Source organism: Orcinus orca, chromosome 10, assembly GCF_937001465.1.
Source record: "Orcinus orca chromosome 10, mOrcOrc1.1, whole genome shotgun sequence".
NCBI lineage: Eukaryota > Metazoa > Chordata > Mammalia > Artiodactyla > Delphinidae > Orcinus > Orcinus orca.
Window position 1 is genome coordinate 80,862,932 of NC_064568.1, and position 23,044 is coordinate 80,885,975.

Sequence of the window (23,044 nt, forward strand, 5' to 3'; positions counted from 1 at the left end):
TCGTTGCTTATCTATTTTATACACAGTAGTTTGAATCTCTTAATCCCATAGGCCTATCTTGCCCCTCCTCTTCAGTAACAAGTTTGTTTTCTATACCTGTGAGTCTGTTTCTGTTTTGCATATACATTTGTTTGTATTATTTTTTAGATTCCACATATAAGTGATTTCATACAGTATATAATGGAAAAGTGCCAGGTTTCAACAGACAAGAGTCGGGCCTGCCTGTCTCAGCAGAGTCATGGAATGAATTAAATGAATCTCTTAGAACACCGCTGGTGTGGACCATCCTCCGAGGATCTGATGGGCCTCTCTTTTTTTCCGGATAATGAAGACTGCTTTTTTAACAGAAAAGCCAATTTGATATGTTAATTGACGTGGCGCAGCATGCGGGATCTTAATTCCCCCACCGGGGATCAAACCCGAGCGCCCTGCAGTGGAGTGCGGAGTCTTGAACTCCTGGGCCGCCAGGGATGTACCGATGCTCCTATATCTTAAGTGTATTTTTCTTATGGTAAAATATGGACAGCATTGTGGGTGGGGAGGACGAGTCTGGGACCAAATGTGGAATTTCCTCTCCTGACCACCCCTCCCCCCCTTGTTTAAGTAGGTCACTGTTATCGGTACCCGCTAGAAGAGACAGGAGTATAGAAGTGGGTGCTAGCATGTCAGTATAAGAGGTGTGTTCCTGTGGTGCATAAGTCCTTCGAGGGTGTATCTTAGGGGTGTGAAAGTGTGTCTGCAAGAGCCCTCCTGGGTGTGTCAAAACATGATTTCATAGGCAGAATGACCCTTAATGTGCAGATTCGGGTGGTGAGAGTAGATTGAATTCAGTCTTAAGATAAAAGATGAAGTTTGTTGTTTGTTCCCCCTCCCGAAAGACTTCGGCAGTGCCCCCCTGGGATGTGTTTTGGAAAGAACAGGACAGCGGTAGACTAGTCTCTTTTTCTCCCGTCCCCTTGGGCCTTTATGGGGGCTGCGCGGACCTAACACCGGGCTGGAAGGAAGAGGCGTAAGTCAACTTCCTCGCCGGCTGCACCCGCGGCGGCCGTGGGCCCGCGGGTCTGCGCATCCCGCCCCCGGGTCGGGAAGGGGCGGAGCCGGGCGGAGCCCGCCCCCCGCGGTCCCCTCTTCCCTGCTGCTCCACTGAGAAGCGCTGGCCTCAGACTCTGCAGCCTCCAGGAAGCTGAGAGCCGGGACCCCGGGCCGGGAGTGCGGGCTGGGCTGAGTGCACGGGCTCGGCCGCCGCTGCCGGTGAGTCACGGGGCGGGCGGCGCGGAGCGGGGCGGGGCGGGAGGCGCGTCAGGACCGGGCTGTGGGGAGACCCCGGGCGCAAGCTCGGGGATGTCAGGCTCGCGACGATGGGGAGCCCCAGACCCCAGCCCGGAGGAGCGTCGCGATGTGGAGAAACCCGAGCCCGGGGGCGGGGAGTCAGTGCCCCGGGGTTGGGGAGTCCGGGAGCCCTGAGGGCGAGGCGGCGGGTCAGGAAGGCGAAGTTGGGGCGTCCCGAAGCCCGAGCCTGGAGGACTGAGCGGTCAGGATCCTGACGTTGGAGAGGTCCGGAGGGTTGCGGAATGAGGGGTGCCCTGTCGGCATTCTTGGGGCGCCCTCCTCCGGGCGGAGGGGAGCAGAACCCGGGAAGGGAGTGCGGAGAGAGGAAGCCCGAGGCGGGCGGGGCGGGAGGGGAGCCCCGGAAAGCGTAGGGTGGGGCGAGGCGAGTGGCTTCTCCGGGGAAAGATGGAGGGGGCTTCTCCGAGAGGGCGGGCGCGGGAAGCGGAGTCGTGCGGGGAGCCTGGGGTTCTGTTCTGGAGGATAGGGGGTTGGAGGGCCGGAACGCCGCGGCGGAGGTCCGAGGTGGCGGGCTGAGGGGTGCGTCGGGGACTCAGGAAACATCTCGGCCTAGGGGACGCAATCCCCTTGGTGGAATGGGGTCATGGCAATCTCGAGAGGGCACCCACTCGAGAGAGCAAGACGGGCCACCCCAGACGGGGGCAGGTTGGGACCCCGCACCAAGCGAGCTCGGGGAGTGTTGGGACCTTGGGCGGGGGGACCAGGGAGGGGCGAACCTCGCTGACCCCACGCGGGCACCGCAGCGCCCTGTGCGTCTGTGGGCCCTCAGGCACAGACTCACAAAAGGGAGACCCGCGGGCCGGACGGGCTTTTGGTTGCACCTCGTATTTCTGAGCTGGGTTAGAAGTGATTTTGCCCAGGGATCCGATGAGAAGAGTCTGGGCTTAAAAGAACAGCTCTGGAGTGAGTTTTCAAATGTACAGGTAAGCTCTACGTGTGTGTGTTTAATTTTCAGACGCACATGTGCTACTTGCTGCCCCCTCTCCTGTACTCTTGAGAGGCAGTTTCTGAGTAAAAACTGGAAGAAAATCAGGAAGGCGCTCGCATGCACACATGCACACCCGAACCGCCCACAAATGCATTGCATTCCACAGCCGAGTAAACACGAGGAGTGCTGTACACTCCTCGTGCTGTGTTGGATTGTTTCTTTTGGCGAGGGCTCCCTTTACTGGAGTTAATAGGAGTTACCTGCGTGGAAGGTGGACTGCCCTTGACTGCCCTCTTAGGATGTGCACAGCCTATACCCACCCCTGAGCTGCTACACCCTTGAACAAGTCACCCGGCAGGGCACTAGGCGGCTTAGGACCTCAGTGGATGGACATTCTAGAGTCTTTCTGAAGATAAACAAACGACCCGTACCCTGTCTGGTTTGTTTTTTTCTGTTGTTTGTCTTGGGTGCCTGGCTCCCTTTAATTAGTTTAATAATATTGACATATTAACATATCCGGTATGGTTAATTAAGTGTTGTAGTTAGTTTAATTATTTGATATAACAGCTAATTCTGGAAGACCCAGGGCCCTGGGAATCCTGTTAAGTGGATTTCTCCCTTAGAAGGTTCCTAGGCTTTAAGGGGCAGTGGGTGAGAGATGCCTCCCACTCCCTTTCTTTTCTGCTCTAGATATAGGTCCATCTTCTGATGCACACTGAGATTTGAGCTTCCTGGGAGGACCAAAGATTTTTGGCAACTAGCATATGTTGGGCCCTTTTTTTTTCCCCCCCTTCATGAAAAGGAAAGCTCTTCAGTAATTATGCAAGTTAGTGGAAGAGTGATCTATTCATTTCACAGGTATCATTTCAGGAGAAGCTTTTCTTTTATTTTCACCAGGGGGTGGTCAGAACCTTGAACCAAAATCTGCATTATTATTATTGCGTTAGCATATTTATCCACTTGGACGTAGAGCTAGCTGATTCTTCCAATTCTTTATCCAAATGTTAGGATAAATACGCCAGTATTTATACATTCAAATAAATGCATGTTTCTCCCCTTCAGAAGCCTCGGCTTGGCCAGCTGTGTACTAATTCTAGTGATGCTGTCATTGCTGAGAATAATTTTGGAGCTCCGGCTTTGGAGTTGCCTTCAGAGCTGGCAACACGGTGACTGAATTGCCTCTGTGATGGCAAACCTTCTGAAGCTGGGAAGCAGCCAAGCACTGTGTGGAGCCAACTGTGGTGGAGAATCGAGGTTGTAATAGGAAGTATGTCCATTAAGGTAATGAAAGTCTTCTTGAAGGACTAGCAGGTCTACAGGGGTCATCCAGTAAAGAGTATATGTATGTGTTTAGGATTGCAAAGTAGTTGCTGTGAAATGCAACCTTCATTTGGATGTTCGTGCTCTGGCATGTGTGTAAAAAACTGGCCCTATAGTACCTTGCTATATACCTTGTGGCTTATTGGGCTGGAGGAAATAAGCCCTTCTTTTCCCCTTCCATGTACTCTTTACCAGGCAGTTTCCATCCCTTTGCATTTTTACAGAAAGCAAGATGAACAAAAGACTTGTTTTTTCAGAAAAAAATGTAGTCAGAAAGTCACTTACCCCATGGGTCATTAATGCCTGGTACCTGAGTTTTTATGCGCAAGAATCTGTATAGAATCAAGCGGAAGAGAATGATTTCCGAAAATCCGTTTCAGTTTTGTGCTTCCATAGCACACAGCGTGAAAAATTAACATATCCTTTTTCTGCCATTGGTTCCATAAATTCCCAATTTTTTTTCAGGTTGTTAACCCAAAGCTTCATAGAGCCATGGCTTGAATCTTGATTTAGCTGTGATCTTGGACAAGCTATTCATCTCTTTTGGCCTCAGTTTTTCTACCCTAAAATGAAGATATAGTGAGTAGGTACCTCATGGGACTGTGATGAAGATGAAATAAGATTATGCATATAGAGCCCTGAGATCAGTGCCCCATACATAAAGTCTTGCTCTTTGTGTTATTAATAGTGCTTATTGATAGTTTTGTATTAAAATTCCTTTTAAGCCATGTAGAAATGTATCATTTCCAAGTAATGACATTCCCTTTGGCTGGGCTTTGCAAATCAACATGTCAATGAGAACACCTGGTTTTTACTCTCCTAGCCTCTCAGGAGTTTTTAAACAGTCACCTTTACTGCAACCAGAGCTAGCTACTTTATTTTGAATTCTGATATTTTAAAAAACGAACAGTCCTGTTTTGATTGTGTGTTAGGTAAGAGTTTGGTCAAAAGCTGAAGGAAAATTGTTTAAAAGCTTCTCCTATAATTTTTTCCCTTGATCCAATAAAATATTATTCTAACAACGTAGCTATAGTTTTCTTGGCATATATTGAAAGGGATGATTCTGGGGAACGTTTGTTTCAGTTAAACTGGAGTTTTGTTCTGCTTTTTTTAAATGATAGGGAGGAAGAACCTGGAACTATGTTCTCAGCTCTTCCATAAATATCGACTTTAATCTTTTGCAGATTTATGAATTTTATTAAAAATACTTGCATACAAATAATTTTATCATAATTTTTAATCCAATGGTTCGGGGTTACTATGAAATAGAGGTTTCATGGAATGTTTGACATTTAGTGAGAGTTCTCTGCATTTCAGCGAAGTTTGTTCAGGAGACAGAGGTATAAGAAACAGATTTCTTCCTCCAGAATTTCACATAATGTGCTCTCTTAGGACAATGCATTAGCAAGAGTATTTTTTCTCCTAATGGCTTATAGGGCTAAGGATTAATATGGATTTCACTGCATGTTCTTTTCCCTCAATTTCTTGGAGAAGGTTAAGTATATAGATCTCTCAATAGTGTTCATATTTTTTGACGTGGATTAGATCCTGCTATGCACTCACATGCCATAAAAGGAGATAAGGGCTCTAAAAGTATTTAGTGAATTGTAAAGTGATACACAGTCTGCCTTCCCTGTGGGGGCTGGATGGGGGGGGCGCTCTGCATCCTCAGATTCAACCAACTGTGGATGGAAATGTCAAAAAAATTAATCCATAGTTGGGGATATATGTATATGTATAGCTGATTCACTTTGTTATAAAGCAGAAACTAACACACCATTGTAAAGCAATTATATTCCAATAAAGATGTTAAAAAAAATTAATCCATAGTCAATCTGAGAAAGAAATGGAAAATCTTTATTTGAGCCAACCTGAGGATTATAACCCAGGGGACAGTCTCTCAGAGAGCTCTGAGGACTGTTCCGAAGAGGTAAAGGGGGAGGCCAGTATAGGTGTGACTTTGGAGAAGGGGGTACGTGCAACCAAGCACGCATCTTGGTAGAGGTGACTGCTATTTGCGAGGAACAGGTACCTTAGTTAATGGTTTTAGTGCTCCTCTAAGTATGGGAAGATGCAAAACACTGGATTCATAAAATTTTCTCCTGAAAATATCTAACTACCTGAGGGCCGGTTCTGTCAGTTTTCCCGCAGCACAAGAGGCTTCATCCTGACCTTCGCCCTGAATTCCTTTCAGGGTGTTCTGCATAGGTCAGCGACTGCAGCGGCCAATGACTTGTTCCTTGTAGAAATGGACGGTGGCAACATTCTTCGTCTTACACTCCCTTCCCTTTTAGTCTTAATTTTGACCAAGGTTTAGGAGGCATTTCGTGAGCACTTTGTCCCACAGCGCTAGGAATGCTCATTCCCAGGTCAGGCGAGGATTTGTGCCACTCAGTGTGCTATTACTGGACTAGGCCCTGTTACCAGTGGCCAAAAGCCTCTGGATCACCTGTCTTACATTCCGTTATGGTCCAGGAAATGGTTCCCTCTTGTTGCTTCTTCCCACATCTAGAGTTACACTATTATAATCATTGATTTTGTAGAACTATATCTTTGATCAGTCGTTTCAAGTTGACTAATCATCATTAATTTTATTGGAGGCTCAGTCACACATTTGGTAATGCAAGAAACAATAATCCTGTACAATAGGCAGAATACGAGTAATATAGCTAGTAACGTTAACAAGGTCATAAGTATTTAAGTGAAGAGCTTCCATTAGGTGTGGCCCAGTATCTCCCCAGGTCATCTCAGCAGTCTGTTCTGCATCAATCGCTGTCTTTAAGGGAAATGATATATTGGTATTGTACAGAAAGCTCCCCAAAGATGTCTGCAGGTATAAGGTGAGGGTGTGTTATTATGACCCCTTAAGGATTGACAAAGGAATGTTATCTTCTAAAGAGTTAGGTGGCTGTCAGAAGAACAATTGATCTTTATGTTTGAACAGGTGTTTCTGCCACTGGGGAGTCTGGTTAATGCATAATGCAGATGCACAATGCACGGTAGAGGGGAGGGAGGAGGCCAAAGGGCAGAGAAAAATTTCATGTTTAAAATTTTCTTGTCTTGCCTTAAACTGTGAATTGAAATAAACATTGGAAAATATTTAGGAAAAAAATTCCGGAAAATTCCAAAAAACAAAACTTGAATTTGCCATGCGCAGGCAACTACTTATGTAGCATTTACTTTACATAGCATCTACATTGTATTTACAATTATTTTCATAACATTTACATTGTATTAGGTGTTATAAGTAATCTAGAGATGTTTTAAAGTATATGGGAGAATGTGGGTTGGTTACATGCAAATACTATGCCATTGTGTATAATGGACTTGAGCATCCACAGATTTTGGTATCTGAGGAGGGTCCTGGAACCAATCCCCCACAGATACTGAGGGATCACTGTATAACCATAGGATAGGGGGCTATTATTGTTGTTCCATACTTTCCCAGAGTGTTCTGATTATCACCTCCATAGCGGTGTTTGGCCCTTGCTCTATCTCTCTTCTGAATGGTGGTTTACACCCAGAAAACAATACAGCAGCGTGGTTTAGACTAGAGCAGTGGTTCTTAATAAAGAGCAGTGGCTGTGTTTTTGCATCCGCCCGCCCCCCAACCCACCAGGACATTTGGCAATGTCTGGAGATGTTTTTGATTTTCACAGCTGGGAAGAGGAGAGATGTTATTGACATCTAATGGGTAGAGGCCAGAGATTCTGCTAGGTATAGTATAATGCACAGGACATCCCCTTACAACAAAGAATTTTCCAGCCCCAAATGTCAGTAGCGCTGAGAGACCCTAGACTAGAGCAAGGGACCTGGAGTGGGGGCCAACCTGGGTTAGCATCCTGGAACAACCCTGAGTGAGTTCCTTAACCTGAGTGTCTATAAAATGCAAGTCTGAAGTGCTATTGTGGAATAGGTGAGATGGTGTATATAAAGTACTTAGCTCACAGAGGTGCCCCGTAAATGGTAACTCTTAGTATTATGCCTGGTTGGTAAATCCAGGGACTATGCTTTAAATAGACAGCTTTGGCTTTTGAACCCATTGTGTACAGAACCAAGTCAGGTTTCATTTTTCTTTTTCTATAAATTTATTTATTTATTTATCTTTGGCTGTGTTGAGTCTTTGTTGCTGCATGCAGGCTTTCAGCTAGCGGGGGCTACTCTTCGTTGCGGTGTGCGAGCTTCTTATTCCCGTGGCTTCACTTGTTTTGGAGCACCAGCTCTAGGCGTGTGGGCCTCAGTAGTTGTGGCTCGCAGGCTTTAGAGCGCAGGCTCAGTAGTTGTGGCACATGGACTTAGTTGCTCCGTGGCATGTGGGATCTTCCCAGACCAGGGCTCTAACGCGTGACTGCTGCATTGGCAAATGGATTCTCAACCACTGCGCCACCAGGGAAGCCCTGCTGGACAGTTTTCAAAGTGCTTTTATATACCTTGTCAGATACAACTTTTGCAACCACCCTGTGAGGCATGGAAGGCAGATATCATATTGATTTTTTTTTTTTTTTTTAACAGATGAAGGAAACTTGGGGCTGGAGATGGTAAGAAATTTGTCAAAGTCACAGTGAGAAAAGGGCAAAAACAGGGACTCAAACCCAGGTTGAGTAGCTTCCGATTACTGCTACAGGGCTCCATCCACCACACCTTTCTGTCTCTTCTGATGTAGATGGAGCATGAACTTGATGCAACTTCAAATAATACATCAAAATAATAACTATTGACTGAACATCTACTGATGTCAGGAAATGTACAGTTGACCCTTGAGCAACCTGGGGGTTAGGAGTGCCAACCTTATGTGTGGCCTGGGTAGTCCTGGCTGAGAAGGAACCTGAACAGTGACCCTGTGGAGTGAGATTTGATGGACTTCTGGGAAGTGGTCTGAGAAGCAAAGGATATCTTGTTTGTTCATTCGTTTGTTTGTTCATTCATTCATCAGTATTAAGGGCTTACCAGGGCCAGGGTCTATGCTGAACACGGGGTAAAGATGGAATGTTGAACCCAAATGCAGTCCCTGCCCCTACAGAGGTGACAGTTTGGAGTTGAGTTGTAGGGAGGATGTTTTGCTTCAGAGGTAGGTGGGGAAAGGATTCCTCAAGGCTTTTCATACCTGTGCACAGAGCTGAAGTGAAGCTCAGGCCATGTGTAAGTAGAAGGTGCTGGTTGGCTATACTCAGGAGCTTAGAGTGGAAGAATAAGACCTCATGTTATGGGGATATATGTACATGTATAGCTGATTCACTTTGTTATAAAGCAGAAACTAACACACCGTTGTAAAGCAATTATACTCCAATAAAGATGTTTAAAAAATAAATTAATTAATTAAAAAAGAAAAAAAAGACCTCATGTTATCCCACGTGACATTCAGAACCCCACTTCCCCAAAGGTGGGGAACCGCCCTCTGCTGGAAGTCACCTGGGTTGGACAATCAGGTTGAGTTAAGCCTGGGGCTTAGGGAAGTCTTTCGTCCTCAGCGTGTCTGGAAGGGTACAAGCTCCAAGCCATCTAGATTGCTAATAAACTGACCCTGTTGCCTTATGTGACGAAGACTCCATACTGTAGCAGAGCAGGGCTTGTTGAATGAGTGAATTAATAATAATTATAATAAATGTTAGTCTATGATAGAGGTAATGGGAGACTTCAAGATTTCGAGACGAACACACCCAGAGAAGAACCGAGCTCTCCCCCCTTTCCAGGCTGAGCTGGTAGGGACTGTAAGAACCTAAAGGAGATCAGAGCTAGGGTTATTGATTTAAGAGGTTTTTGTTGGTCTTGAGACACTAGCATTAAAGGCATCTTAGGGTGATGTAGTCCAAGATTAAGAAAAGCAAAGAAGAAAAAAAAACCCTCAATTCTTAAGGAATAGATAATTTGTTGCTTTTCACCAGTAGCTTGAAACTATGTATTTGCCCTATTCTTGCACCTGCTCTTTGGAGTCTGAGAGAATTTCCCAAGAGGTTCAAGATAAGTCTACAGTCTAGAAACTGGAGAAGGGCTACCCTTACCCAAACCACTTGAAGATGGAATGAAAATACACATACTCTGCTGAATATTGCCTGTAGATCGTACTTTTGTGAGAAATGAAACTTTGTTGGTGAAAACTATCTTCTCATTTTCCTTTTAGACTCAAATTGGTTGTACAAAATATGGAAGAAAAAGGAGGAGGATGTGAAATCAATGATGAGTGTAGTGGCTCTTGAATTAGGAAATTTATATTCTCCCTGGTGTATTTCACTCCGTCCAAAGAATTCATTCCAGGAGTCTCATCTTAGCTTTTCTATTCCTGCACTTAAGCAAGATAAGGGCATCAGTATTGTTCTCTTGAGTTGCCAGGAAGCCTGAGCACTTTATAAAGTAGCATTAGTCAGTTTCATGCATGGGCTAATGCTTGGGTTGGAATTGGCTGCAGTGGTAGAATGTCACCCAAACAGACAGGTTCAGGTAAAGCACCAAGAATTTCATTGAAACTGGGCAGCATTTCAGGCAGGTAGAAACTGGTTCATCAAATCTCATTGTGGCGAAGAGGTTCAGGTTAATTCATGAAGTACGTGCACAATTTTGTCCCATGAAAGAAAAAAAAAAACTATTTATAATTATGTGGCTGTGATATGTCTTATGGCCTGGAGGACCATCGTGTCTAGATATATTGACCTAATTCCAAAGGGGGTAATGATAATACACCCACGTGTGCATGAAGGCATACAGAAACATAAAATACCTACTGTGTATTGAACAATTCCTGTGTGTCAGGCATTGTGCAATGCGCTTTTTTTTTTTTAACCTTATCTCTACTCCCCGAAACAAGTTTAGGAGAGAGAGATCCCAGTTTACCAATGAGAAAAAGAAATGAAGTGGCTTGCTCAAGGCCACTACAGTTAGTAAGTATCAGAGCTGGTTACAGATTCCTCATTTCTGAGAGGGCCTGGGGCAGATGAGTTTGGGTTTAATAAAGGGCTCCCTTACAATGCATCTGTAACCTGGAATGGGTCCAGGGTGGGATTTCCTGTCCGCCCAGCTCATCACCCTATTTAAGGGATTCCGGAAGCTCGGAGTTACTAAATTTATATATGTGGTTCCCTGAACCTATTGAAAGCATAGGCTCAGGGGGGCAGGGGCTGGGGGTAGTGTGTTGAGCCCGTCTTCATGATTTCATATGCCTACAAAACCACATACTGTATATGTGTGTCAAACAGCTGCACAGACCATTAAAACTTGAAAGTCCTTTGCTTTAGGCTGCGGTGATAGTAGCTTCATTTGGAGCCACCTGCCAGCTCATCTAAACTCTGGCCTGTGATTAGGTGTATCTGGCTGAAAGATACAGGGTGATGAATCATTTAATGGATGTTGTTGATTTAGAAAACTTTCAAAGCATGGAGAACTTATAATAATCACTTTAAAACAGGTTTCATGGGACTTCCCTGGTGGTCCAGTCTTAAGACCCCGCGCTTCCACTGCTGGGGCACAGGTTTGATCTCTGGTCAGGGAACTAAGATCCTACATGCCTCACAGTTTGGCCAAAAAAAAAAAAACAAAAAAAAAAACAGGTTTGATGATGAAAAGATTGGGCAATAATGGATGGCCTAGAGTGACAGTGAAGTTCTCAGTTGCAACCCCCTGACCCCCCATCTTGCTGGCCCCAGAGCCAACTCATGTCTCTAGAGAGGCAAGCTGTGATCCTGGTTCCTTTTGAACCTAGAAATGACAGCTTCAAGACCCTCTCTGATCTAGGACAGATTGCATTAGTTGAGCACATGTGTGCTAGCAGTTTTACCTGTATTATCTTCTCTCTCTCTTAAACTTTCTATTATAGAATATTTCAGACAGACAGAGGTGCACAGAATAGTAGAATACACCTCCATGTGCCCATCCCCAACTTCAACAATTACCAACTCATGGCCAACTTCTCTACATACACCTTACCTCCAAATGATTTTGAAGCAAACCCAAGCCACCATTTCATGATTTGGGAGCATTTCAGAATGCATTTCTAAAAGATGAGGGCTCTTTTATCATAATTCTTTAAACATGACAACAACCCTATTAGGTACCACTCTATCCTTATTTTATAGGTAAAGACAGTGAGACACAAGGAGGTTAAATTATTTGCCCAAGGTCATCCAAGGCAGAGTCAGGATTCAAACCCAAGTTGCCTAACTCCAAAGCCTGTCCTGTTAACCACCACACTGTGTTAAGGTAGCCATTAGACCCCTCTGCTCTAGCTAATCCTACACTGTGGAACTGGATCCTGGAAGCAGGAAAATAAACTCCCAGGGACAACACTATTGATTTCTGTGAATTCAACCACCCAGTCATTGCTGCAAGCAGGGTCTCTTTAGGTGCACAGGGTTAGAATGGCTGTGAAAGTCTTAGACTTGTCATCTCAAGGAATGAAAGGACTGGCCTGAAATATTAATGGATCCTCTTTGGGCAGCAAATCTGACAAAGCAGTCAAACCCTTATCGTGCTAGTGTTTGAAAGGGTGGAGAAACCCACAATGAAAAGGACTTCACAGAGAATATGACGTGCTCTGGCTGCCAAGGGAAGTAAAAGGTTTCTTTTAAAATGAATTTTCCTCTGGTTTTCTGTCTTGGCAGAAGGAATCATAGTCTTCCCACTGAGTCTTTTCAGTTCGTTTCTAGCACAGCTAATTGTGTTTATTTGTCTCCAGAATCACATGTCTGCCTCCTCTCCCTGGCCTTTCCTTAAGGTATCTTGCCTGCTGTGTACTACGGTTGCTGCCAAAAAACGTTCCCCTCACCTGGGAGCGGTTGGCTGACAACACAGAGTAGATGTTGGGAGGCCACCTGTCTCTCCAGAGATCTGACCTGGCCTCAGGCGTCCAAGCCCACCTCAGGGGAGAGGGAGAGGGATTATATAAGCTGGTGGGGAAAGGAACCGTGTCATTTGCCTTGTGGCTACCCTTTTGGCCCATCAGGGTTAAGAACAGAGCAGAAAACACATGAATACTATTGATTGGCTGATCAAGGAGCTTTGCTAGTTCAAGTTCAAGAAATTGATTCTCCATTTTTTCCTATCAAAACAAGCATCACACTGACTTTTCTGTTTACTACTTTTCCTTTGGCTTTGGGAATCGCTGACTTTTAAGTGATTCTCAAACCTCAGTTTCTTTTCTTACCCCCTTCCCCATGAAGTCCAATCACAGAAGCCATGTAATCACTGGAGGACTACCCAGCCCTTCTTAATCCTCTCCTGTGAAGCACTAAATGGTGGTCCTTGTCAGGGTGCAGGTGAAGACGAGCCTAGAAATTCCACCTTTGACTCTCTCTGGGAACACCATGAGACCACTTTATCAGACGGTAACAATTTCTGGGTCCGTGAGGACCTCAGCCTGTGTCTTTTTCAGGGAACATCTGTTTTCCTTAAACCTTTGCTGTTGCAAATCTTCGAAATTATTTATTTATTTATTTAGGCTGCACCAGGTCTTAGTTGTGGCACGTGGGATCTTTTTTTTTTTTTTAAAGTTGCGGCATGTGGACTTCTTAGTTGCAGCATGCGGGTTTCTTAGTTGGAGCATGCATGTGGGATCTAGTTTCCCGACCAGGGATCAAACCTGGGCCCCGCATTGGGAGCACAGAGTCTTACCCAGTGGACCACCAGGGAGGTCCCTGAAATAATTTTTTATGATTGCTGGGACTTCTACTTTTTGAAAACTAAGGAAAATAGTAGACTGTGAGTTGCTAGCTCTTCATCATAGAGTCAGCTCAGGGATGGCAAATACATGGCTTTGTGCCACGGCCCCCTTCTGAGCCTGGTGTCCCCCAGGAGCGGTGGCAGACTTGTACATCGATCACAGCATCTTCTCTGGAGCTCGCCGGGGCCTGAATGCCTCTCAGTGCGGGACCCCAGGAAGCCAGTTACCAAGAGTGTGGCCTAGGGTTGACACCTCTGTGCCCTTTCCTAAGTAAGTGGTCTTTAAAGCCCTTCCCACACTAAAATCTCTTGAGCCTTTCTGCCTGTGGTCACATTGGGTCCCTAACAGCAAGGGACCAGCTCTCTCCTCTTTCACCAAGAATCAGATTAAAGGGAGGGGATGTGTCACCACTCAAGCATGCTAAGCCCTTTCTGGAAAGCAGATGATGGGGAAAATGTTTTAAACATTGATGGTTCACGGAGGAATTGCAGGTCGTGACTCTTCCTTTCCAACCCATAGTGGGTTTGTAGATTGGGTTTGTAATTTGGTTGGTGAGTCAGTAAGACTAATTAAAGTCATCCTTTTTATGGAGAACCAGAATGTTTAATGCCCAAGGGGAATATAAAGGAAATGGGAGCCCAAAGCCTGTCCTTTAGGAGTTCCTAATCTGGTAGAGCAGTTGTATTAAGTTGAATTTAGATTCAGTGTAGTTTAATGAGATGCAAGGAGAAATTTAGTGCCTGGTTATAATTAACTCACTCTCAGCTGACTAACATCCGTTTGAAGACATTTGGAGGGCATTAAGATAATGCCTGTGAAGCAACAGGACTTCCTTGACAGAAGATGTTATAAGTATTTATGACCATATTATAGATAATGTACAGGGCTGTAAGGAATGGTTTGGGCCCATCTGTAGTCACCAGAAATTGTTACCCTCTGATAAGCTGGTCAGGCAGAAGCTGCAAGGGCTGCTGCAGGCCTGGCTGTCTCCAGGATGGTTAACAGAGGATGCCGAGCTGCTGTCTGGGAGGTTAAGATCAGGCTGGTGTGCGTGAGTGTGGTTTTCTCTTGCTTTAATCAACAGTACATTCTTTTACAAGAAAACGTCAAGAAAAAGCTCATTTTGGAGTGCTCTGACTTACCAGCAAGGACCGGCAGAGGTACTTTTTCCATTTCAGAAATCTCAACAGTATAGTGAGGGCAGAGGACGGGAGAGGGGGAAAACCGTATAGGTCAAAGAACGCATTAGATTGACCAAGTATTCTAAAGGTATTTTTCAAAAAATCAGGTTAGATTTAGAATCCCTCTCCTAAGTGTGTACTTTTTTTTTTTTTTGCGGCCTCTCACTGTTGTGGCCTCTCCCGTTGCGGAGCACAGGCTCCGGACGCGCAGGCTCAGCGGCCATGGCTCACGGGCCCAGCCGCTCCACGGCACGTGGGATCTTCCCGGACCGGGGCACGAACCCGTGTCCCCTGCATCGGCAGGCGGACTCTCAACCACTGCGCCACCTGGGAAGCCCCTGGCTTACTGTTATTCTTTACTTTCTCCGTCTTTTAGGACATCATATAAAATAAGCCAAAAAACATCATTTGCTGTTGTTATTCAGGAACGTCCAAAGTATTTGAATTCTCTGGTGTGGATAAGTGGCCTGTGAGGCTGAAATAGCGAGCTGGGGAATAATTGCAACTTTTCAGTAGATACTACAATCCTTTGTGGAAGGGAGCACTGGGGCAGTGGAACTGCAAGTACTGTGCTGACCTTGAACTTTTCTCGTAACAATAAGTGCTTGTCTCTTCCCAAGACCATATGATCTGTGGAACTTGCTGGAATAGCTTCTGGCTGGTACTGTGTCTTTTGTTTTCTACCGGCACCCTGGGACTTGAGAACGCACTCTTTGGAGTTTAAAAGCATCTTATTTGAATGCTGACTTGATGGTGAGCTTATATAATTGGCTATTAGACACTGAATAAGCTTAAAACTTGGAAGTGACACTTTTTGGACCTGTAGTCATCTTGTCTTAGGCTTGTAATGACATTCTTTTTTTTTTTTTCCTTCAACTTTAATTCAGAAATATCAAATTGTTGGCCTTTAATATTCTAAGTTTACAGATGGCGCTACTGGTGCCAGAAGGATTGTGGTTTATTTTTAAGTATGTGATTCATTTAATTTGAGGAGAGTAGGATTTGGGCCTTCTGCCTTGCAGCTCACTTTACCTCCAAGATCAATACAACTTCAAAGAAGGAGAAGTTGTCTATTTCTTAATGGTGTTTATAATGGCTGTGGCTTGTTGATATTAATGACCGAGTATCTACTTCAGGGTAGCTTTGATTAATCAAAGTCTTCACTTAAACTAATATTTACTGACATATTCTACTTTGAAGACAAAAACATCAAAACACAAGAAAATAAAGTCCTGTTAGAACTTTTATTTAAAAACAACTTCCCAGTAAATCCTTAGGTTCACCACAGGCACCGTCCAGTCTTCTTGACCATTGGTACCTCCATCATCCAAGCTGCATCATGACCACTGACATCCAGAAGGAGATGAAGGACCTGGACAGTTCTGAATTATCAAAATTATCACTTACACATTTAGGAAAGTGAACTAATGCATTTTAGAATGATGTTCAATAAATGAGATTGGAATAGAAAGCACTTCCTGAATAGGGTAGACATTCAGGGCATGGCCTCTGGAGTGAGCCTACCTGGTTCTGGATTCTGGCTCCACTACTTCCTGTCTAGGTGACGTTGGGCAAGACACTTAACCTCTTTCCTCATCTGTACAGTAGGTAGGAAGAATAAGTCCCATGTCATAGAGTTGTGAGGAATGATTGTGAGTTAATAACATGCAAAGAACTTAGAACGGTGCCCAGCGTAGAGTAAGTGCTCCTTATACTGAGTTACTATAATAACTATTACTGGCGACTAGATAAAGAGGAGCACCAGGTAAAGATGAGGGAAAAATATATCTCTGGTTTCTGACTTGAGCACCTGGCTGAAGCGATTTACTGAACAGAAACAAGGAACATGGGATAGAAATAGGTTTAGTGGAGGAAGCTCAATTCTCTCTGTGGGTTGTATTCATTTTGAGGTATCTTTGTTACAGCTGAGCAGAGATAACCTTGTGGGCATTAAATAAGCCCCATTCCATGTAATGACTAAGTTTTCTGTGTACTACGGGTTCTCTCCTTGGTTTTCTTATGGATTTCTTGTGAGCTGTCAAAAACAAATTAAACTCCAGGTGCTTCAGAATTTCCATCTGAATAATATTGAACATAATAATGGCACATAGTAAACTCAGCAAATGCTTTCAAAAGGTCCTAAGGGGGAATTCCCTGGCGATCCAGTGGTTAGGACTCCGTGCTTCCACTGCAGGGGGCCCGGGTTCGATCCCTGGTCAGGGAACTAAGATCCCACAAGCCTCATGGCTCAGCCAAAAGAAAAATGTCCTAAGTAGCTTGGATAAAGGTTATATATATATATACACACACACACACACATCTATATATATATATATATATATATATATATATATATATATATATATATATTTGACTACTGTAGGTACCTCATATAAGTGGAATCATACAGCATTTGTCTTTTTGTCTCCGGCTTATATCTCTTAGCATAATGTCCTCCAGGTTCATCCATGGAGGTTCATATATATATATGATGGTCAAAGCCAAGATTGAGATTTTGACATAGAAACAAGGAAGGTAAAAGCCAGTATACTTTTAGTATGTCTTTCTTTCATTCATCCATTTGTTCACTCATTCTTACAATAAATATTTACTGAGCACTTTTTGTATAAGCCAAGTAATGTTCTAGGTACCAGGGGATACATAAGTGAACAAACAGACAAAAATACCTCTGCTAATGGGGCTTATATTCTGGGCCAGCAGCAGGGCTAGGACAGACAATAAACTTAATAAATAAAAATAATATATTAACCTCATACCCATTAGAGTGGCTACAGTCAATAGCCAGAAAATAACAAGTGTTGACAAGGATGCAGAGAAGTTGGAACTCTTTTGCACTATTGTGAGAATGTGAAATGGTGCACTCACTGTGGAAAATGGTATGGCAGTTCCTCAAAAACTTAAAAAATAGAATTACCAATGATCCAGCAATTCCACTTCTGAGTATATACCCATAAGAACTGAAAGCAATCTTAAAGAAATACTTGCACGCTTACATTCATAGCAGTGTTATTCACAATAGTCTAAAAGGTGGAAGCACCCTAAAGGTACATCAGTGGATGAGTATATACATATTCATATAGTGTATACATACAATGAATATTATTCAGCCTTAAAAAGGAAGGATATTCTGACACATGGTCTACAACATTGGTGAACCTGGAGGACGTTATGCTAAGTGAAATAAGACACAAAAAGACAAATGCTGTATGATTCCACTTATATGAGGTACCTGCAGTAGTCAAATTCATAGAGACAGAAAGTAGAAGGATGTTTGCCAGGAGCTGGAGGAAGTGGGAATTGGAGAATTGTTGTTTACTGGGTATAGAATTTCAGTTTTGCAAGATGAAGGGAGTTCTGGAGATGGATGTTGGTGATGGTTGCACAACAATGTGAATGTACTTAACACTACTGAACTGTACAGCTAAAAAGGGTTAAGATGGGAAATTTTATGTTAGGTGTATGTACCACAATTTTTTAAAAAATATGAGAAAGACTATAATACATTAGGTCACAAGGTGAAAAGTACAATAGAAAACCAAAAAAAGAGTAAAGCAGAGTATCGGGGTTCTAGAGAGCTCGGGAGGGTGCAAATGCAGTATTAGATCAATAGGGAAGTGGGGAGGCCCCTTTCGACTGAAGAAAAACGCACAACCTAAAAGTTGCAAGTTAAGTTTTATTCAGGGGCCTCACCGAGGGCTGACTATAACCCAGGAGATAGCCTCTCAGACGGCTTTGAGGATCTGCTCTAAAGAGGTAAGGCAGGAGCCAGGATATATGGGAGTTTTTGCTCAAAACAAAACAAAACACGTAGTTGAACATCAAAAGATCACTGCTAGTCACAAAAACCAGACATCTCAAGTTAATGATTTCAGTGTTTTTCTATCTATGGGAAGATACAAGAGTCTGGGCTCATTGAAATTATTCCGTAGATGTACATCTCAACTCTGTAGGGCCAGTATCCTGTTTTTCTCCACCCCTGAATTTCCCTCAAGTCTCACTGTAGGGGCGGCTGCAGTGACTGACAGCTTGCTGGTGGGCAGCATTCATTGTTTACTGCAGTGGCAGGCAACATTTTTTGTCTGCACCTCCTTGAGAAGGTGAGATTTGAGCAAGGCCTGGAAGGAGTTGTCTGTCCCTCGGCTGTGATTACAGTCGGTGTCTAGATCGTCCAGGGCCCCCAGATGATGTGTGGCGAGGCCCGGGCAATGATCACGTGGTGTGTATCTGTAAAGTTCACGAGCGGTGGGCAGCTGACGCAGAAACTGTGGACATGGGCATTTCAACTCAACTGGAAAAACAATCCAGGCACTCCGGTAGCACTTTGCACAGATTATAATCAGATGTCATCTGAGACTTGAGGTTATATTACAGTAAAGAGAAATGGTTGTTCTTATACTTGGCCCTTTCTACAGTCAAACTCCATAACCTAGAAACAACAGTCAGGAGTTTGATTTTTTAATTACACCTAAGTTTGCATGTTGTTGTTTAGCCCATTTCCAATACATGTTTTAAACTCCATAAGACTAGGATTTTCAGGGCTTCAGCTGAGCTTTCTGTCAACGCAAAACTAGGCAGTGCAGCTCAAGAGTACTTACTTCTGTTTTTCTCTATCTGGTAGGTCATATGGCATGGAATGGTGAGCTGCTTAGAAAAATCCTGTGATCTGGACATGTTACATTACTAATTTATGAGGCTGGTATAGAGAGGTATCAACTTACCATCATTTAAGCCACTGCTTTGTACTCATGAAAAAAATTGAAAGAGGTTTGCAGCAGTGGATTCTTGAATTGATTTTTTTCACATCTCATTTTTTAATCTTTTTTCCATCAAAAAGAAGTACAATGAGCATGAATCTCTACTTTGGAATCAGGAAGAAATCTGTCACCATGCCCCCACCTCCACGGCACTGAACTTGGAGGGGAGATGAACATCTGTAGGTATCAGGCACCTTTGCCCCTTCACGATCCTGGCCCCAGGCGAGGATTCTGAAGCCACACCAGCAGCCACTGAAAACACACATGCTGTTTGTGACTCTCTCCCCAGACTAAAGTTGCACGATCATTGCTAAAGTTGCAGGGGCGAGGTGAAGGGAGGAGAAGCATACTTCCTCTCTAAGTCCTGTCTACGCTGATGGCAATGAGCATAGGTTGACTGAAGAAGCACAGCACCAAGCTCAAAACTAGCCCCATCCTCACCCCCCCGACCCGTGTTTTGGTAACACTCTTATCTGCCCAATGTTTGATTTTAGTTCTGAACAAAATTATTTTTATGCCACACGGCTTGTGAGATCTCTGTTCCCCGACCAGGTGTTGAACCCAGGTCACGGCGATGAAAGCCCGGAATCCTAACCACTTGGCCACCAGGGAACTCCCTGAACAAAATTCTTATAAAATTTTTGGCATAAACGTGGTATCTTGGGAGCTTTGAAGAGAGGAGGAAGAATATTTTCCTTGATCTTTATGCACAAGCAGCTGCCTACAGGCATTTGGCCCTTGGTGGTTATCAAGCTGAGTGTCCCCCTCTACATCCATTTTCTCCCAACACAGAGTGTGGACGGTAGAGACAGGCTTCTCTTGGTGGTGAAATGATAATTCATGGGAAGGTAGCACCCTTTAGGTATATACTGTTGTCATTAGATATAAGTCATTCCGTGGTGATAGCAGTACTTAGTAGCAAAAGAGGAAGGAAAGTTCAGTGGACTCCACATTCATTCATTGAGGGTCTACTCTGGGCAAGTCTACGTGCCAGGCTCTAAGTTGCGGGGAGGGAATTTAATGCCACATGAGACAGTGCTTGCCCGTAAGGCCTGCTAGGGATATAGAAGTACCCAAACAACCACAGGACAAAGTTATATGTGATGACATCATTTTGTGACACAAACTTGCAGGTTGCAGGAGAAGGGATATTGCTTTGGGTAGATTGGAAGGCGTGGAGGAATCACCCTCTGAGAGGTGCCTTCAGGAATGGGTGAGGTTTTCTAAGGTAGAGATAGGGAGGAGGCCTTTCCAGGTAAAGGGAACAGCCTGGCCTAAGACCTGAAGGGGAATCCCCCTTCTAGACCCGCAGCTAAGAAGACCACACTGCAGCCTTGTTTGTCATAGCAAATACAGGAAATAACCTGCATGTCTGTCCACAGGAGGATGGACAAATAAATTGGGGTATTTGGAAAATATTCAGCAGAGAAAATGAATCAATTAGAGAATCATGTAGCAATTAATATGGAAAAAACACAAAACATTAAATGAAAGAAAGAAGGCTGCAGGAGGTTAGGTGCAAAATTTATATAAAGGTTAAAATATCCAAAACAATATATATAGTTTATGGATTTTTATTTTTATTTATTTATTTTTAATTTTAAAAATTAATTAATTTATTTTTGGCTGCATTGGGTCTTCGTTGCTGTGCGTGGGCTTTTCTCTAGTTGCCGCGAGCGGGGGCTACTCTTCGTTGCAGTGTGCGGGCTTCTCATCGTGGTGGCTTCTCTTGTTGTGGAGCATGGGCTCTAGGTGCATGGGCTGCAGTAGTTGTGGCTCGCAGGCACTAGAGCGCAGGCTCAGTAGTTGTGGCGCACGGGCTTAGTTGCTCCGCGGCATGTGGGATCTTCCCAGACCAGGGCTCGAACCCGTGTCCCCTGCATTGGCAGGCGGGTTCTTAACCACTGCGCCACCAGGGAAGCCCTGGATTTTTAATTTTATGATTTTTTATTATATCATTACATGTAGTTATATAATTTTATAATCTCATAATGTTTTCACATGAAAACATTAGTGGAAATGAAAAACACCAGGTTCAGTGTATAGTGGCTGCTGCTGGGGAGGAAGGAAAGGAATGAGTGATTATAGGAGGCTAGGTCCCAGTTACCTGCGTTATAGGCATAGATGATACATACAGGCATGCGTACGCACAGTCATACATATATATACACACACATACACATATATACGTACACACATATATTTATATACATGCATATGTATATTTTTTACTTGATGTATAGTTGATTTACAATGTTATGTTAGTTTCTGGTGAACAGCAGTGATTCATATATATATATATATATATATATATATATGTACATTCTTTTTCATATTCTTTTCCATTATGGTTTATTTACAGGATATTGACTATAGTTCCCTGTGCTATACAGTAAGACCTTTTTGCTTATCTATTTTATATATAGTAGTTTGTGTCGGCTAATCCCAAACTCCTAATTTATTCCTCCCCCACCCCTTTCCCCTTTGGTAACCGTACATTTGTTTCTATGTCTGGGAGTCTGTTTCTGTTTTGTAAATAAATTCATTTGTAGCATATTTTAGATTCCACATATAAGTAATATATGGTATTTGTCTTTCTGGCTTACCTCACTTAGTATGATCATCTCTAGATCCATCCATGTTGCTGCAAATGGCATTATTTCATTCTTTTTTATGGCTGAGTAATATTCCATTGTATATTTACCTCATCTTCTTTATCCATTCATCTGTTGATAGACATTTAGGTTGTTTCCATGTCTTGGCTATTGTGAATAGTAATGCTATGAACACTGGGTGCATGTATCTTTTCGAATTAGAGTTTTCTCTGGATCATGAATATATTTTAAAATCTGAAGTAGGGCTTCCCTGGTGGCACAGTGATTAAGAATCCACCTGCCAATGCAGGGGACACGGGTTCCAGCCCTGGTCCGGGAAGATCCCACATGCTGCGGAGCAACTAAGCCCGTGCCCCACAACTACTGAGCCTGCATTCCAGAGCCCGCGAGCCACAACTCCTGAACCCCAGGCGCCTAGGGCCCGTGCTCTGCAACAAGAGAAGCCACCGCAACGAGAAGCCCGCACACCGCAACGAAGAGTAGCCCCCGCTCACCGCAACTAGAGAAAGCCCATGCACAGCAACAAAGACCCAATGCAGCCAAAAATAAATAAATTTTTTTTAAATACCTTTAAAAAACTTTTAAAAAAATAAAATCTGAAGTAAATATGACATAAGATTTGACAAGCAATTGTTTGTCGTATCATCCTTTATACTTTTCTGTATATTTGAAGTATTTTGTAATTTCAAAATGAAAGTCACAGGGCATGTTTAGGAACAGTAAATGGTATATAGATCAGTGGTTTTCGAAGTTTAATGTGACCCTTAGTAAGAGATCTGTTTTATTTTAGGAACCAGGAGTTTCATGACAGTACTTATCCTTAATGTGTGAGGTGCACCCTGACATGTTCTGTTCTCTTCACTCTGTTTTGTTCTTCATGAAATCGACAGTGGATAATGTTAAGGCTGTGGATCAGGGCAGGGAGGAGTTTGACGGCAGCCTCAGGGATTTGAGCTTTACTTGGCAGAGAGGAGAGGGCTCCCGGCAGCTTTGGGGCATTATCCTCATCAGAGCTGAACTTTAGCTGAATCAAATCAGACGGAACTGTGGCCAGAGATTGGAGGAGGCGAGGTCGTTTAGGAGGTTATCATCATGGTTTAGCTGGGACAGTGTACCAGCCTGCAGGGGAGTGAGAGAAGGAATATACTGCAATTTAAACAAAAAGGGAGGGGGCAGGATTTGATGACTGGAATGTGAGGGAAGGAGGAAAAGGAGAAATTTCACTTTGATTT

At 43.8% G+C, this 23,044-nt stretch overlaps 1 protein-coding gene across 8 annotated transcripts in view; it reads left to right on the plus strand.

Annotated features, from left to right (window-relative positions):
- Positions 1–1,086: 1,086 nt before the first annotated feature.
- Positions 1,087–23,044, plus strand: part of PAQR8 (progestin and adipoQ receptor family member 8) — a 38,489-nt gene continuing 16,531 nt past the window's right edge. The window contains exons 1-3 of one of the 8 annotated variants that reach the window (XM_049716338.1): positions 1,087–1,251; positions 8,108–8,133; positions 21,560–21,589. In XM_049716338.1, coding sequence (XP_049572295.1) covers positions 8,108–8,133; positions 21,560–21,589 — 56 coding nt within the window. In that variant the 5' untranslated portion in view covers positions 1,087–1,251. Of the gene's footprint in view, positions 1,252–1,708; positions 2,271–3,092; positions 3,557–8,107; positions 8,134–21,559; positions 21,590–23,044 lie in introns of those variants that run through there. The other 7 variants (XM_049716340.1, XM_049716342.1, XM_049716337.1 and 4 more) reach the window with 7 other exon arrangements.